The 18,638-nt window shown below is 44.2% G+C and overlaps 1 protein-coding gene across 1 annotated transcript in view; it reads left to right on the top strand.

The window, feature by feature from the left end:
- The window catches only part of LOC123484084 (regulating synaptic membrane exocytosis protein 2-like), a gene marked incomplete at its 3' end in the record, with an annotated part of 105,919 nt that overhangs the window by 81,854 nt on the left and 5,427 nt on the right, over positions 1-18,638 (top strand). The window contains exons 8-10 of the mRNA XM_045214033.1: positions 8,160-8,290; positions 11,580-11,751; positions 13,619-13,772. Coding sequence (XP_045069968.1) covers positions 8,160-8,290; positions 11,580-11,751; positions 13,619-13,772 — 457 coding nt within the window. The remainder of the gene's footprint in view (positions 1-8,159; positions 8,291-11,579; positions 11,752-13,618; positions 13,773-18,638) is intronic.

Genomic DNA, 18,638 nt, shown 5'->3' on the forward strand with positions numbered 1-18,638 from the left:
AAGCTGCTTACCTATTGCAGATTCAGTCTTCCCAGCCTGGTGCAGGTCTACAATTTTGTTTCTGGTGTCCTTTGACAGCTCTTTGGTCTTGGCCATAGTGGAATTTGGAGTGTGACTGTTTGAGGTTGTGGACAGGTGTCTTTTATACTGATAACAAGTTCAAACAGGTGCCATTAATACAGGTAACGAGTGGAGGACAGAGGAGCCTCTTAAAGAAGAAGTTACAGGTCTGTGAGAGCCAGAAATCTTGCTTGTTTGTAGGTGACCAAATACTTATTTTCCACCATAATTTGCAAATAAATTCATTAAAAATCCTACAATGTGATTTTCTGGAGAAAAAAAAATCTCAATTTGTCTGTCATAGTTGACGTGTACCTATGATGAAAATTACAGGCCTCTCTCATCTTTTTAAGTGGGAGAACTTGCACAATTGGTGGCTGACTAAATACTTATTTTCCCCACTGTATCCATGATGAGTCTCCGCCATGTATATCTCACTAGGTCAGGATATATCCATGATGAGTCTCCTCCGTGTATATCTCACTAGGTCAGGATATATTCATGATGAGTCTCCTCCATGTATATCTCACTAGGTCAGGATATATCCATGATGAGTCTCCTCCATGTATATCTCACTAGGTCAGAATATATCCATGATGAGTCTCCTCCATGTATATCTCACTAGGTCAGGATATATCCATGATGAGTCTCCTCCGTGTATATCTCACTAGGTCAGGATATATCCATGATGAGTCTCCTCCATGTATATCTCACTAGGTCAGGATATATCCATGATGAGTCTCCTCCATGTATATCTCACTAGGTCAGGATATATCCATGATGAGTCTCCTCCATGTATATCTCACTAGGTCAGGATACTTCAGCCTCCATATATCCACTAGTTCTAATGTATCCATGATGAGTCTCCTCCGTGTATATCTCACTAGGTCAGGATATATCCATGATGAGTCTCCTCCATGTATATCTCACTAGGTCAGGATACTTCAGCCTCCATATATCCACTAGTTCTAATGTATCCATGATGAGTCTCCGCCATGTATATCTCACTAGGTCAGGATATATCCATGATGAGTCTCCTCCATGTATATCTCACTAGGTCAGGATATATCCATGATGAGTCTCCTCCATGTATATCTCACTAGGTCAGGATATATCCATGATGAGTCTCCTCCATGTATATCTCACTAGGTCAGGATATATCCATGATGAGTCTCCTCCGTGTATATCTCACTAGGTCAGGATATATCCATGATGAGTCTCCTCCATGTATATCTCACTAGGTCAGGATATATCCATGATGAGTCTCCTCCATGTATATCTCACTAGGTCAGGATATAACCATGATGAGTCTCCTCCATGTATATCTCACTAGGTCAGGATACTTCAGCCTCCATATATCCACTAGTTCTAATGTATCCATGATGAGTCTCCTCCGTGTATATCTCACTAGGTCAGGATATATCCATGATGAGTCTCCTCCATGTATATCTCACTAGGTCAGGATACTTCAGCCTCCATATATCCACTAGTTCTAATGTATCCATGATGAGTCTCCGCCATGTATATCTCACTAGGTCAGGATATATCCATGATGAGTCTCCTCCATGTATATCTCACTAGGTCAGGATATATCCATGATGAGTCTCCTCCATGTATATCTCACTAGGTCAGGATATATCCATGATGAGTCTCCTCCATGTATATCTCACTAGGTCAGGATATATCCATGATGAGTCTCCTCCGTGTATATCTCACTAGGTCAGGATATATCCATGATGAGTCTCCTCCATGTATATCTCACTAGGTCAGGATATATCCATGATGAGTCTCCTCCATGTATATCCCACTAGGTCAGGATATATCCATGATGAGTCTCCTCCATGTATATCTCACTAGGTCAGGATATATCCATGATGAGTCTCCTCCGTGTATATCTCACTAGGTCAGGATATATCCATGATGAGTCTCCCCCATGTATATCTCACTAGGTCAGGATATATCCATGATGAGTCTCCTCCATGTATATCTCACTAGGTCAGGATATATCCATGATGAGTCTCCTCCATGTATATCTCACTAGGTCAGGATATATCCATGATGAGTCTCCTCCATGTATATCTCACTAGGTCAGGATATATCCATGATGAGTCTCCTCCATGTATATCTCACTAGGTCAGGATACTTCAGCCTCCATATATCCACTAGTTCTAATGTCTCCATGATGAGTCTCCTCCGTGTATATCTCACTAGGTCAGGATATATCCATGATGAGTCTCCTCCATGTATATCTCACTAGGTCAGGATACTTCAGCCTCCATATATCCACTAGTTCCAATATATCCATGATGAGTCTCCTCCATGTATATCTCACTAGGTCAGGATATATCCATGATGAGTCTCCTCCATGTATATCTCACTAGGTCAGGATATATCCATGATGAGTCTCCGCCATGTATATCTCACTAGGTCAGGATATATCCATGATGAGTCTCCTCCATGTATATCTCACTAGGTCAGGATATATCCATGATGAGTCTCCGCCATGTATATCTCACTAGGTCAGGATATATCCATGATGAGTCTCCTCCGTGTATATCTCACTAGGTCAGGATATATCCATGATGAGTCTCCTCCGTGTATATCTCACTAGGTCAGGATATATCCATGATGAGTCTCCGCCGTGTATATCTCACTAGGTCAGGATATATCCATGATGAGTCTCCTCCGTGTATATCTCACTAGGTCAGGATATATCCATGATGAGTCTCCTCCATGTATATCTCACTAGGTCAGGATATATCCATGATGAGTCTTCGCCGTGTATATCTCACTAGGTCAGGATTTTTATTTTTATTTTTTTTATTTCACCTTTATTTAACCAGGTAAGCCAGTTGAGAACAGGTTCTCATTTACAACTGCGACCTGGCCAAGATAAAGCAAAGTAGTGCAATAAAAACAACACAGAGTTACATATGGGGTAAAAAACATAAAGTCAGAAATACAACAGAAAATATATATACAGTGAGTCTTCAGCCTCCATATATCCACTAGTTCTAATATATCCATGATATTCTTGATTCGTGCATGAGGGTGATAGTTTGTAGTGTGATTTCCATTACGGTCCATTGAGGTATTTAAAACCGTATTATTATCTCCCACCATAATAATGGTAGACCACCCATGTCCCCCTGGATCCTAGGGCCTTTGCGAGATTGGGACCCATCCCTTGAAAAGAGCACACAGTGCCACCCACAGAACAGAAGCAGATCAACCACCAAAAGCATTTCCAACGCCCTCACAGTATATATAAAAAATCTTGCATATCTGAATTTATTTCCCCAATTAACAAATAATATACATAATAATGTATGCAGTTCCTGCTAAGGAGTGTTACCTATAACCTGGATTGGGTTAGGGTTAGGGTTAGGGTTGGTTAATGTAACCCTATAACCTGGATTGGGTTAGGGTTAGGGTTAGGGTTAGGGTTGGTTAATGTAACCCTATAACCTGTATTGGGTTAGGGTTAGGGTTAGGGTTAGGGTTGGTTAATGTAACCCTATAACCTGGATTGGGTTAGGGTTAGGGTTAGGGTTAGGGTTGGTTAATGTAACCCTATAACCTGGATTGGGTTAGGGTTAGGGTTAGGGTTGGTTAATGTAACCCCTATAACCTGGATTGGGTTAGGGTTAGGGTTAGGGTTAGGGTTGGTTAATGTAACCCTATAACCTGTATTGGGTTAGGGTTAGGGTTAGGGTTGGTTAATGTAACCCTATAACCTGGATTGGGTTAGGGTTAGGGTTAGGGTTGGTTAATGTAACCCTATAACCTGGATTGGGTTAGGGTTAGGGTTAGGGTTAGGGTTGGTTAATGTAACCCTATAACCTGGATTGGGTTAGGGTTAGGGTTAGGGTTAGGGTTGGTTAATGTAACCCTATAACCTGGATTGGGTTAGGGTTAGGGTTAGGGTTGGTTAATGTAACCCTATAACCTGGATTGGGTTAGGGTTAGGGTTAGGGTTAGGGTTGGTTAATGTAACCCTATAACCTGGATTGGGTTAGGGTTAGGGTTAGGGTTAGGGTTGGTTAATGTAACCCTAACCCTATAACCTGGAGCCATTAAAAAAAATTAGATTTTTGGCAAACAATTATTGTGATTCATCCTACTTTATATTGTCCTTAACATAATTACTCCATATCAACAGATGTGGGATACACACTCACACGCACACAACACACACACACACACACACACACACACACACACACACACACACACACACACACACACACACACACACACACACACACACACACACACACACACACACACACATCACACACATCACACACATCACACACACACACACAACACACACACACACACACACACACACACACTCCCCACCCTTCCCCCACAAACAACCACAAGCTCAGATGTTCAACAGTTGTTCCATCCCCGAGCCTGTTTGAGAAGGCAAAATGTAGCAAGAATGGGGAGATTTGATTAACCAATGTCAAGTCCAATCTGATGGAGCTCAGATACACCCCCCTGCCCTGAAACACACACATGCTGGTCCCCCGTTGTGACCATTTTCCCAAGCATCGCTTTGCAGTCAGACTTTTGATTATTTTGTGCCACCAGGAACACAATAATTTGCCCCCTCTCTGATTGTCCGACTGTGACCCCCTCCCAGATTGTCCGACTGTGACCCCCTCCCCATTGGTTACTGCAGCTAGTGTTGAAGGCACTGCCACTACCTGGGTGGGGGTACCCCACCGGGATGCCCACTGGCTAGGTACAAAGTCGTTAAGGTTCTCATAAGCAGCTCTGAGAAAATCCTTGTACGCAAGTATCCACATTTTGTTACATTACAGCCTAATTCTAAAATTGATTAAATAAATATAAATCCTCATCAATCTACACACAATACCCCATAACGACAAAGTGAAAACAGGTTTTTAGAAACTTTTGCAAATGTATTAAAAATATAAAACAGAAATACCTTATTTACATAAGTACTCAGACCCTTTGCAATGAGACTCGAAATTGAGTTTACGTGCATCCTGTTTCGATTGATCATCCTTGAGATGTTTCTACAACTTGATTGGAGTCCACTGGTGGGGAATTCAATTGATTGGACATGATTTGAAAAGGCACACACCTGTCTATATAAGGTCCCACAGTTGACAGTGCATGTCAGAGCAAAAACCAAGCCATGAGGTCGATGGAATTGTCCGTAGAGCACCGAGACAGGATTGTGTCGAAGCACTGATCTGGGGAAGGGTACAAAAAATGTCTGCAGCATTGAAGGTCCCCAAGAACACATTGGCCTCCATTATTCTCAAATGGAAAAGTTTGGAACCACCAAGGCTCTTCCTAGAGCTGGCCACCCAGCCAAACTGAGCAATCGGGGGGAAGGGCCTTGGTCAAGGAGGTGACCAAGAACCTGATAGTCACTCTGACAGAGCTCCAGAGTTCCTCTGTGGAGATGGGAGAATCTTTCAGAAGGACAACCATCTCTGCAGCACTCCACCAATCAGGCTTTTAAGGTAGAGTGGCCAGACGGAAGCCACTCCTCAGTAAAAGGCACATGACAGCACGCTTGGAGTTTGCCAAAAGGCACCTAAAGGACTCTCAGACCATGAGAAACAAGATTCTCTGGTTTAATGATCCCAATATTGAACTCTTTGGCCTGAATATCAAGCGTCACGTCTGGAGGAAACCTGGCACCATCCCTACGGTGAAGCATGGTGGTGGCAGTATCATGCTGTGGGGATGTTTTTCAGCATCAGGGACTGCGAGACAAGTCAGGATCGAGGCAAAGATGAACGGAGCAAATTACAGAGAGCTCCTTGATGAAATCCTGCTCCAGAGCTCCGACTGGGGCGAAGGTTCACCTTCCAACAGGACAACGACCCTAAGCACACAGCCAAGACAAAGCAGGAGTGGCTTCAGGACAAGTCTCTGAATGTCCTTGAGTGGCCCAGCCAGAGCCCGGACTTGAACCTGATTGAACATCTCTGGAGAGACCTGAAAATAGCTGTGCAGCGACGCTCCCCATCCAACCTGACAGAGCTTGAGAGGATCTGCAGAGAAGAATGGGAGAAACTCCCCAAATACAGGTGTGCCAAGCTTGTAGCGTCATACCCAAGAAGACTCGAGGCTGTAATCGCTGCCAAAGGTGCTTCAACAAAGTACTGAGTAAAGTGTCTGAATACTTATGCAAATGTATTATTTCATTTATTTTTATTTATTTTAATTGCAAAATGTTCTACAAACCTGTTTTTGCTTTGTCATTATGGGGTATTATGTGTAGATTAATGAGGATTCTTATTTTTTTAATTCCATTTTAGAATAAGGCTGTAACGTAACAAAATCTGTAAAAAGTCAAGGGGTCTGAATACTTTCCAAAGGCACTGTACATCACGTCAGAGAATGTACAAGAATATATTATAAAAATTAATAGCACATTGAAACGAACACCTATTGTCTAAATATGTATTATTTCACAAGATACAATTTCATAAAATAGGATTGATTATTAGAATTGTTTCATATTATTCACTTGATGTGCCACTCAGATTGCAATCGGAGAAATACAAAGCATGCGTGTGTGTGACACTGTCTCTCTTAAGTGGTATTAGTTATGACATTTGTGTTTCTTTACGTAATATGTAATTGTTGTACTGTATGTGTGTCTATAGTTTTGTTCAATGTTGTGTTAGTGTGTGTAAATAGTTTTGTCTGAAACTTTGCTGCTGTTGGTCTCTCTTGAAAAATAGATTTGATCTCAATGAGAAAAACCAGTATAAATAAAGGTTGGATAAAATAAAAACACCAGATCTATCAGACAGAGCTAATCAATAGATCAATCAATATATATTCACATTCACTGACACACTTCAGCTATCTTAGGTGACAACACACACACACATCAAAGGTTACTGGTCTTGGAACGTCTTCTGGTAAACTGTTTGACACTAGTGGCAATAAATGTTGCTGCCACAGGTTTGCCGCAGATTCAAATAGAATCTTGAGAGAATTGTCTGCCAGAAAAAAAACCTCTGGCAAACTGTTTGCCACTAATGGCAATAAATATTATTGTTGCCAAAGGTTTGCCGCAGATTCACCACTAGTGGCAAACATTTGCAAACTTCAACAACATTTTGTGGCAGACTATTTAGTTTGCAGCAAATTTGCCACACACTTGCAGGAAGTTTGCTGCAATAAATTGTAAGGGTTAGGGTTACTCTGGGTTGGGTTAGGGTTAGGGTTAGGTTAGGGTTACTCTGGGTTGGGTTAGGGTTACTCTGGGTTGGGTTAGGGTTAGGGTTAGGGTTACTCTGGGTTAGGGTTAGGGTTAGGGTTAGGGTTAAGGTTAGGGTTAGTTTTAGTGTTAGTGTTAGGGTTACTCTGGGTTGGGTTAGGGTTAGGGTTAGGGTTACTCTGGGTTGGGTTAGGGTTAGGGTTAGGGTTACTCTGGGTTGGGTTAGGGTTAGGGTTAGGGTTAGGGTTACTCTGGGTTGGGTTAGGGTTAGGGTTAGGGTTAGGGTTAGGGTTAGGGTTACTCTGGGTTGGACAGCTAGAGTTTTCCATCTTGGCTAATTGTTTTGCTTGACCATAATTTGTTTTGCAAAAAAGCAGCAACGGAGACTTTCAAAACATTTTCTTTTGAGTTTTAAATATTTTCAAAGCGTTTTCTTATAAGTTTGAAATCTGGGTCAAGCATTTTGAATTGTTTTTCATCATTTCTTTTTTGTTTGCCAAGAAAACATCAACTATAGTGAACTGCTTATTCTGCCTGTCAGTCATTGAAACCCTAACCCTAACCCTAACCCTAGTATAACCCTAACCCCAACCCTAACCCCAACCCCAACCCCAACCCTAACCCTAACCCTAACCCTAACCCTAACCCTAGTATAACCCTAACCTTAACCCTAACCCCAACCCTAACCCTAACCCTAACCCTAACCCTAACCCAATCTGTGCCTTGATGTTGGCTTCTAATAAACTTTTCCTAAAAGAGACCAGTGCTGTGCTGTAATGCTAGGCTGCTAAATGCTCTGTGTTAATGTTAGACCCTTCCAACACATCAGAGTTCATCAGATCATAGTAACACCACTCTGCTCTCCTTCCAGGTCAAACTGTGGTACGACAAGGTGGGTCACCAGCTCATCGTCACAATCCTGGGAGCTAAAGACTTTCCTTCTAGGGCAGACGGCCGGCCCAGGAATCCATATGTTAAAATATACTTCCTCCCAGACAGAAGGTAGGAATCAACAACATTCCATGTTCTGTCTTATACCATGGTTGTTTTATTGTCTTATACCATGGTTGTTTTATTGTCTTATACCATGGTTGTTTTATTGTCTTATACCATGGTTGTTTTATTGTCTTATACCATGGTTGTTTTATTGTCTTATACCATGGTTGTTTTATTGTCTTATACCATGGTTGTTTTATTGTCTTATACCATGGTTGTTTTATTGTCTTATACCATGGTTGTTTTATTGTCTTATACCATGGTTGTTTTATTGTCTTATACCATGGTTGTTTTATTGTCTTATATCATGGTTGTTTTATTGTCTTATACCATGGTTGTTTTATTGTCTTATACCATGGTTGTTTTATTGTCTTATACCATGGTTGTTTTATTGTCTTATACCATGGTTGTTTTATTGTCTTATACCATGTTTGTTTTATTGTCTTATACCATGGTTGTTTTATTGTCTTATACCATGGTTGTTTTATTGTCTTATACCATGGTTGTTTTATTGTCTTATACCATGGTTGTTTTATTGTCTTATACCATGGTTGTTTTATTGTCTTATACCATGGTTGTTTTATTGTCTTACACCATGGTTGTTTTATTGTCTTACACCATGGTTGTTTTATTGTCTTATACCATGGTTGTTTTATTGTCTTATACCATGGTTGTTTTATTGTCTTATACCATGGTTGTTTTATTGTCTTATACCATGGTTGTTTTATTGTCTTATACCATGGTTGTTTTATTGTCTTATACCATGGTTGTTTTATTGTCTTATACCATGGTTGTTTTATTGTCTTATACCATGGTTGTTTTATTGTCTTATACCATGGTTGTTTTATTGTCTTATACCATGTTTGTTTTATTGTCTTATACCATGGTTGTTTTATTGTCTTATACCATGGTTGTTTTATTGTCTTATACCATGGTTGTTTTATTGTCTTATACCATGGTTGTTTTATTGTCTTATACCATGGTTGTTTTATTGTCTTATACCATGGTTGTTTTATTGTCTTACACCATGGTTGTTTTATTGTCTTATACCATGGTTGTTTTATTGTCTTATACCATGGTTGTTTTATTGTCTTATACCATGGTTGTTTTATTGTCTTATACCATGGTTGTTTTATTGTCTTATACCATGGTTGTTTTATTGTCTTATACCATGGTTGTTTTATTGTCTTATACCATGGTTGTTTTATTGTCTTATACCATGGTTGTTTTATTGTCTTATACCATGGTTGTTTTATTGTCTTATACCATGGTTATTTTATTGTCTTATACCATGGTTGTTTTATTGTCTTATACAGTGGGGAGAACAAGTATTTGATACACTGCCGATTTTGCAGGTTTTCCTACTTACAAAGCATGTAGAGGTCTGTAAATTTTATCATAGGTACACTTCAACTGTGAGAGACGGAATCTAAAACAAAAATCCAGAAAATCACATTGTATGATTTTTAAGTAATTAATTTGCATTTTATTGCATGACATAAGTATTTGATACATTAGAAAAGCAGAACTTAATATTTGGTACAGAAACCTTTGTTTGCAATTACAGAGATCATACGTTTCCTGTAGGTCTTGACCAGGTTTGCAGAGACTGCAGCAGGGATTTTGGCCCACTCCTCCATACAGACCTTCTCCAGATCCTTCAGGTTTCGGGGCTGTCGCTTGGCAATACGGACTTTCAGCTCCCTCCAAAGACGTTCTATTGGGTTCAGGTCTGGAGACTGGCTAGGCCACTCCAGGACCTTGAGATGCTTCTTACGGAGCCACTCCTTAGTTGCCCTGGCTGTGTGTTTCGGGTCGTTGTCATGCTGGAAGACCCAGCCACGACCCATCTTCAATGCTCTTACTGAGGGAAGGAGGTTGTTGGCCAAGATCTCGCGATACATGGCCCATTCCATCCTCCCCTCAATACGGTGCAGTCGTCCTGTCCCCTCTGCAGAAAAGCATCCCTAAATAATGATGTTTCCACCTCCATGCTTCATGGTTGGGATGGTGTTCTTGGGTTTGTACTCTTCCTTCTTCTTCCTCCAAACACGGCGAGTGGAGTTTAGACCAAAAAGCTCTATTTTTGTCTCATCAGACCACATGACCTTCTCCCATTCCTCCTCTGGATCATCCAGATGGTCATTGGCAAACTTCAGACGGGCCTGGACATGCGCTGGCTTGAGCAGGGGGGACCCTTGCGTGCGCTGCAGGATTTTAATCCATGACGGCGTAGTGTGTTACTAATGGTTTTCTTTGAGACTGTGGTCCCAGCTCTCTTTAGGTCATTGACCAGGTCCTGCCGTGTAGTTCTGGGCTGATCCCTCACCTTCCTCATGGTCATTGATGCCCCACGAGGTGAAATCTTGCATGGAGCCCCAGACCGAGGGTGTTTGACCGTCATCTTGAACTTCTTCCATTTTCTAATAATTGCATCAACAGTTGTTGCCTTCTCACCAAGCTGCTTGCCTATTGTCCTGAAGCCCATCCCAGCCTTGTGCAGGTCTACAATTTTATCCCTGATGTCCTTACACAGCTCTCTGGTCTTGGCCATTGTGGAGAGGTTGGAGTCTGTTTGATTGAGTGTGTGGACAGGTGTGTTTTATACAGGTAACGAGTTCAAACAGGTGCAGTTAATACAGGTAATGAGTGGAGAACAGGAGGGCTTCTTAAAGAAAACTAACAGGTCTGTGAGAGCCGGAATTCTTACTGGTTGGTAGGTGATCAAATACTTATGTCATGCAATAAAATGCAAATTAATTACTTAAAAATCATACAATGTGATTTTCTGGATTGTTGTTTTAGATTCCGTCTCTCACAGTTGAAGTGTACCTATGATAAAAATTACAGACCTCTACATGCTTTGTAAGTAGGAAAACCTGCAAAATCGGCAGTGTATCAAATACTTGTTCTCCCCACTGTACCATGGTTGTTTTATTGTCTTATACCATGGTTGTTTTATTGTCTTATACCATGGTTGTTTTATTGTCTTATACCATGGTTGTTTTATTGTCTTATAGCATGGTTGTTTTATTGTCTTATACCATGGTTGTTTTATTGTCTTATACCATGGTTGTTTTATTGTCTTATAGCATGGTTGTTTTATTGTCTTATACCATGGTTGTTTTATTGTCTTATACCATGGTTGTTTTATTGTCTTATACCATGGTTGTTTTATTGTCTTATACCATGGTTGTTTTATTGTCTTATACCATGGTTGTTTTATTGTCTTATACCATGGTTATATTACTGCCATAAACTGTAGTTGTAAATGATATGGTATCCTTCCTTCTAGTGACAAAAGCAAAAGGAGAACGAAAACGGTGAAGAAATCCATGGAGCCTAAATGGAACCAGACGTTCATGTACATGCCGGTCCACTGGAGGGAGTTTAGAGAGCGCATGCTGGAGATCACTTTGTGGGACCAGGCCAGGGTCAGAGAGGAAGAGAGTGAATTCATGGGAGGGGTAAGAAACATTACACAATAACATAATGTTGCATAACACAACATAATATCTCAAATGACTGCCTCGCCTGGTTCACCAACTACTTCTCAGATAGAGTTCAATGTGTCAAATCGGAGGGCCTGTTGTCTGGACCTCTGGCAGTCTCTATGGGGGTGCCACAGGGTTCAATTCTCGGGCCGACTCTTTTCTCCGTATATATCAATGATGTCGCTCTTGCTGCTGGTGACTCTCAGATCCACCTCTACGCAGACGACACCATTTTGTATACATCTGGCCCTTCATTGGACACTGTGTTAACAAACCTCCAAACGAGCTTCAATGCCATACAACACTCCTTCAGTAGCCTCCAACTGCTCTTAAACGCTGGCAAAACTAAATGCATGCTCTTCAATCGAACGCTGCTTGCACCCGCCCGCCCGACTAGAATCACTACTCTCGGTGGGTCTGACTTAAAGTATGTGGACAACTACAAATACCTAGGTGTCTGGTTAGACTGTAAACTCTCCTTCCAGACTCACATTAAGCATCGCCAATCCAAAGTTAAATCTAGAATCGGCTTCCTATTTCGCAACAAAGCCTCCTTCACTCATTCTGCCAAACATGCCCTCGTAAAATTGACTATCCTACCGATCCTTGACTTCGGCGATGTCATTTACAAAATAGCCTCCAACACTCTACTCAGCAAATTGGATGTAGTCTAACACAGTGCCATCCGTTTTGTCACCAAAGCCCCATATACTACCCACCATTGTGACCTGTACGCTCTTGTTGGCTGGTCCTCACTACATATTCGTCGCCAAACCCACTGGCTCCAGGCCATCTATAAATCACTGCTAGGCAAATCCCCGCCTTATCTTAGCTCATTGGTCACCATAGCAACACCCACCCGTAGTATGCGCTCCAGCAGGTATATCTCACTGGTCATCCCCAAAGCCAACACCTCCTTTGGCCGCCATTCCTTCCAGTTCTCTGTTGCCAATGACTGGAACAAATTGCAAAAATCTCTGAAGCTGGAGACTCTTATCTCCCTCACTAACTTTAAGCATCAGTTGTCAGAGCACCTTACCGATCACTGCACCTGTACACAGCCCACCTGAAATTAGCCCACCAAACTACCTCATCCCCATATTGTTATTTATTTTGCTCATTTGCACCCCAGTATCTCTATTTGCACATCATCTCTATCGTTCCAGTGTTAATACTAATTGTAATTATTTTGCACTATAGCCTATTTATTGCCTTACCTCCATAACTTACTACATTTGCACACACTGTATATATTTTTTCTGTTGTATTTTTGACTTTATGTTTTGTTTTACCTCATATGTAACTCTGTGTTGTTTTTATCGCACTGCTTTGCTTTATCTTGGCCAGGTCGCAGTTGTAAATGAGAACTTGTTCTCAACTGGCTTACCTGGTTAAATAAAGGTGAAATAAAAAAAATAAAAAAATATAACATAACATAATGTAACATAACATCATGTAACACAACATAACATAATGTAACATAATGTAACATAACATAAGTTATCATAACACAACAGATAACATAATGTAACATAATGTAACATGACATACATCAGAAACAATACATCATCTGATCATGATTCAAGTAGCTACACTGGGATGTACAGATTGTTCTCACTTTTACAAATGATACAGAAATAGTCTTTGTAGATTTAGATTTAGGGTTAGATGTTGTATTTGGAATTTGTTTGCTCTCCTTCTGCAATTTGATAATTGTAACCCTTGAACTTTGATCTTTGACAGAAGAGAGCATCAGCCCAATGTTTCTGTTTGGATCACATGTTTACATGATCTGTTATTCCTTCTGCTAAGTCAGTGAATAAATGTGTTGTGTTGTCAGATCCTCATAGAACTGGAGACAGCCCTGATGGACGACACAGCCCACTGGTACAAGTTGCAGACCCACGATATATCCTTCATGCCAATGCCCAACCCCTCACCCTACATGCAGAGGAAACTACTGCAGGGAGAGAGCCCCTCTAGGAGGTTACAGAGTAGGTCCCAGTCCCATCACACACCTAACCATGTCTCCACCAGCACCACACCTAACCATGTCTCCACCAGCAGCACACCTAACCATGTCTCCACCAGCAGCACACCTAACCATGTCTCCACCAGCACCACACCTAACCATGTCTCCACCAGCAGCACACCTAACCATGTCTCCACCAGCACCACACCTAACCATGTCTCCACCAGCAGCACACCTAACCATGTCTCCACCCGCACCACACCTAACCATGTCTCCACCAGCACCACACCTAACCATGTCTCCACCAGCAGCACACCTAACCATGTCTCCACCAGCACCACACCTAACCATGTCTCCACCAACACCACACCTAACCATGTCTCCACCAACACCACACCTAACCATGTCTCCACCAACACCACACCTAACCATGTCTCCACCAGCAGCACACCTAACCATGTCTCCACCAGCAGCACACCTAACCATGTTTACACCAGCACCACACCTAACCATGTCTCCACCAACACCACACCTAACCATGTCTCCACCAACAGCACACCTAACCATGTCTCCACCAGCAGCACACCTAACCATGTCTCCACCAACACCACACCTAACCATGTCTCCACCAACACCACACCTAACCATGTCTCCACCAACACCACACCTAACCATGTCTCCACCAGCAGCACACCTAACCATGCCTCCACCAGCACCACACCTAACCATGTCTCCACCAGCACCACACCTAACCATGTCTCCACCAACACCACACCTAACCATGTCTCCACCAACACCACACCTAACCATGTCTCCACCAACACCACACCTAACCATGTCTCCACCAGCAGCACACCTAACCATGTCTCCACCAGCACCACACCTAACCATGTTTACACCAGCACCACACCTAACCATGTCTCCACCAACACCACACCTAACCATGTCTCCACCAGCAGCACACCTAACCATGTCTCCACCAGCACCACACCTAACCATGTGTACACAAGCAGCACACCTAACCATGTCTCCACCAGCACCACACCTAACCATGTCTCCACCAACACCACACCTAACCATGTCTCCACCAACACCACACCTAACCATGTCTCCACCAACACCACACCTAACCATGTCTCCACCAGCAGCACACCTAACCATGTCTCCACCAGCAGCACACCTAACCATGTCTCCACCAACACCACACCTAACCATGTCTCCACCAGCACCACACCTAACCATCTCTCCACCAACACCACACCTAACCATGTCTCCACCAGCAGCACACCTAACCATGTCTCCACCAGCACCACACCTAACCATCTCTCCACCAGCAGCACACCTAACCATGTCTCCACCAGCACCACACCTAACCATGTCTCCACCAGCACCACACCTAACCATGTCTCCACCAACACCACACCTAACCATGTATCCACCAACACCACACCTAACCATGTCTCCACCAACACCACACCTAACCATGTCTCCACCAACACCACACCTAACCATGTTTCCACCAGCAGCACACCTAACCATGTCTCCACCAGCAGCACACCTAACCATGTGTACACCAGCACCACACCTAACCATGTCTCCACCAGCAGCACACGTAACCATGTCTCCACCAGCAGCACACCTAACCATGTCTCCACCAACACCACACCTAACCATGTCTCCACCAGTAGCACACCTAACCATGTCTCCACCAGCAGCACACCTAACCATGTGTACACCAGCACCACACCTAACCATGTCTCCACCAGCAGCACACCTAACCATGTCTCCACCAGCAGCACACCTAACCATCTCTCCACCAGCACCACACCTAACCATGTCTCCACCAGCACCACACCTAACCATGTATCTACCAGCACCACACCTAACCATGTGTACACCAACACCACACCTAATCATGTCTCCACCAGCACCACACCTAACCATGTGTAAACCAGCACCACACCTAACCATGTCTCTACCAGCACCACACCTAACCATGTCTCCACCAGCACCACACCTAACCATGTCTCCACCAGCACCACACCTAACCATGTCTTCACCAGCACCACACCTAACCATCTCTTCACCAGCACCACACCTAACCATGTCTCTACCAGCACCACACCTAACCATGTGTACACCAGCACCACACCTAACCATGTCTCCACCAGCAGCACACCTAACCATGTCTCCATCAACACCACACCTAACCATCTCTCCACCAACACCACACCTAACCATCTCTCCACCAGCACCACACCTAACCATGTCTCTACCAACACCTAACCATGTCTCCACCAGCACCACACCTAACCATGTCACCACCAGCACCACACCTAACCATGTCTCTACCAGCACCACACCTAACCATGTGTACACCAGCACCACACCTAACCATGTCTCCACCAGCACCTAACCATGTCTCCACCAGCACCACACCTAACCATGTCACCACCAGCAACACACCTAACCATGTCTCCACCAGCACCACACCTAACCATGTCTCCACCAGCAGCACACCTAACCATGTCTCCACCAGCACCACACCTAACCATCTCTCCACCAGCAGCACACCTAACCATGTCTCCACCAGCACCACACCTAACCATCTCTCCACCAGCACCACACCTAACCATGTCTCCACCAGCACCACACCTAACCATGTATCTACCAGCACCACACCTAACCATGTGTACACCAACACCACACCTAATCATGTCTCCACCAGCACCACACCTAACCATGTGTAAACCAGCACCACACCTAACCATGTCTCTACCAGCACCACACCTAACCATGTCTCCACCAGCACCACACCTAACCATGTCTCCACCAGCACCACACCTAACCATCTCTTCACCAGCACCACACCTAACCATGTCTCTACCAGCACCACACCTAACCATGTGTACACCAGCACCACACCTAACCATGTCTCCACCAGCAGCACACCTAACCATGTCTCCATCAACACCACACCTAACCATCTCTCCACCAACACCACACCTAACCATCTCTCCACCAGCACCACACCTAACCATGTCTCTACCAACACCTAACCATGTCTCCACCAGCACCACACCTAACCATGTCACCACCAGCACCACACCTAACCATGTCTCTACCAGCACCACACCTAACCATGTGTACACCAGCACCACACCTAACCATGTCTCCACCAGCACCTAACCATGTCTCCACCAGCACCACACCTAACCATGTCACCACCAGCAACAAACCTAACCATGTCTCCACCAGCACCACACCTAACCATGTGTACACCAGCACCACACCTAACCATGTCTCCACCAGCACCACACCTAACCATGTGTACACCAGCACCACACCTAAGCATGTCTCCACCAGCACCACACCTAACCATGTGTACACCAGCACCACACCTAACCATGTCTCCACCAGCACCACACCTAACCATGTCTCCACCAGCAGCACACCTAACCATGTCTCCACCAGCACCACACCTAACCATGTGTACACCAGCACCACACCTAACCATGTCTCTACCATTACCACACCTAACCATGTCTCCACCAGCACCACACCTAACCATGTCTCCACCAGCAGCACACCTAACCATGTCTCCACCAGCAGCACACCTAACCATGTCTCCACCAGCACCACACCTAACCATGTATCCACCAACACCACACCTAACCATGTATCCACCAACACCACACCTAACCATGTCTCCACCAACACCACACCTAACCATGTCTCCACCAGCAGCACACCTAACCATGTCTCCACCAGCAGCACACCTAACCATGTCTCCACCAGCAGCACACCTAACCATGTCTCCACCAGCAGCACACCTAACCATGTCTCCACCAACACCACACCTAACCATGTCTCCACCAGTAGCACACCTAACCATGTCTCCACCAGCACCACACCTAACCATCTCTCCACCAGCACCACACCTAACCATGTCTCCACCAGCACCACACCTAACCATGTATCTACCAGCACCACACCTAACCATGTGTACACCAACACCACACCTAATCATGTCTCCACCAGCACCACACCTAACCATGTGTAAACCAGCACCACACCTAACCATGTCTCTACCAGCACCACACCTAACCATGTCTCCACCAGCACCACACCTAACCATGTCTCCACCAGCACCACACCTAACCATGTCTTCACCAGCACCACACCTAACCATCTCTTCACCAGCACCACACCTAACCATGTCTCTACCAGTACCACACCTAACCATGTGTACACCAGCACCACACCTAACCATGTCTCCACCAGCAGCACACCTAACCATGTCTCCATCAACACCACACCTAACCATCTCTCCACCAACACCACACCTAACCATCTCTCCACCAGCACCACACCTAACCATGTCTCTACCAACACCTAACCATGTCTCCACCAGCACCACACCTAACCATGTCACCACCAGCACCACACCTAACCATGTCTCCACCAGCACCACACCTAACCATGTGTACACCAGCACCACACCTAACCATGTCTCCACCAGCACCTAACCATGTCTCCACCAGCACCACACCTAACCATGTCACCACCAGCAACACACCTAACCATGTCTCCACCAGCACCACACCTAACCATGTGTACACCAGCACCACACCTAACCATGTCTCCACCAGCACCACACCTAACCATGTGTACACCAGCACCACACCTAAGCATGTCTCCACCAGCACCACACCTAACCATGTGTACACCAGCACCACACCTAACCATGTCTCTACCATTACCACACCTAACCATGTCTCCACCAGCACCACACCTAACCATGTCTCCACCAGCACCACACCTAACCATGTCTCCACCAGCACCACACCTAACCATGTCTCCACCAGCAGCACACCTAACCATGTCT

This window comes from Coregonus clupeaformis, unplaced genomic scaffold, assembly GCF_020615455.1.
Source record: "Coregonus clupeaformis isolate EN_2021a unplaced genomic scaffold, ASM2061545v1 scaf0187, whole genome shotgun sequence".
Lineage (NCBI taxonomy): Eukaryota > Metazoa > Chordata > Actinopteri > Salmoniformes > Salmonidae > Coregonus > Coregonus clupeaformis.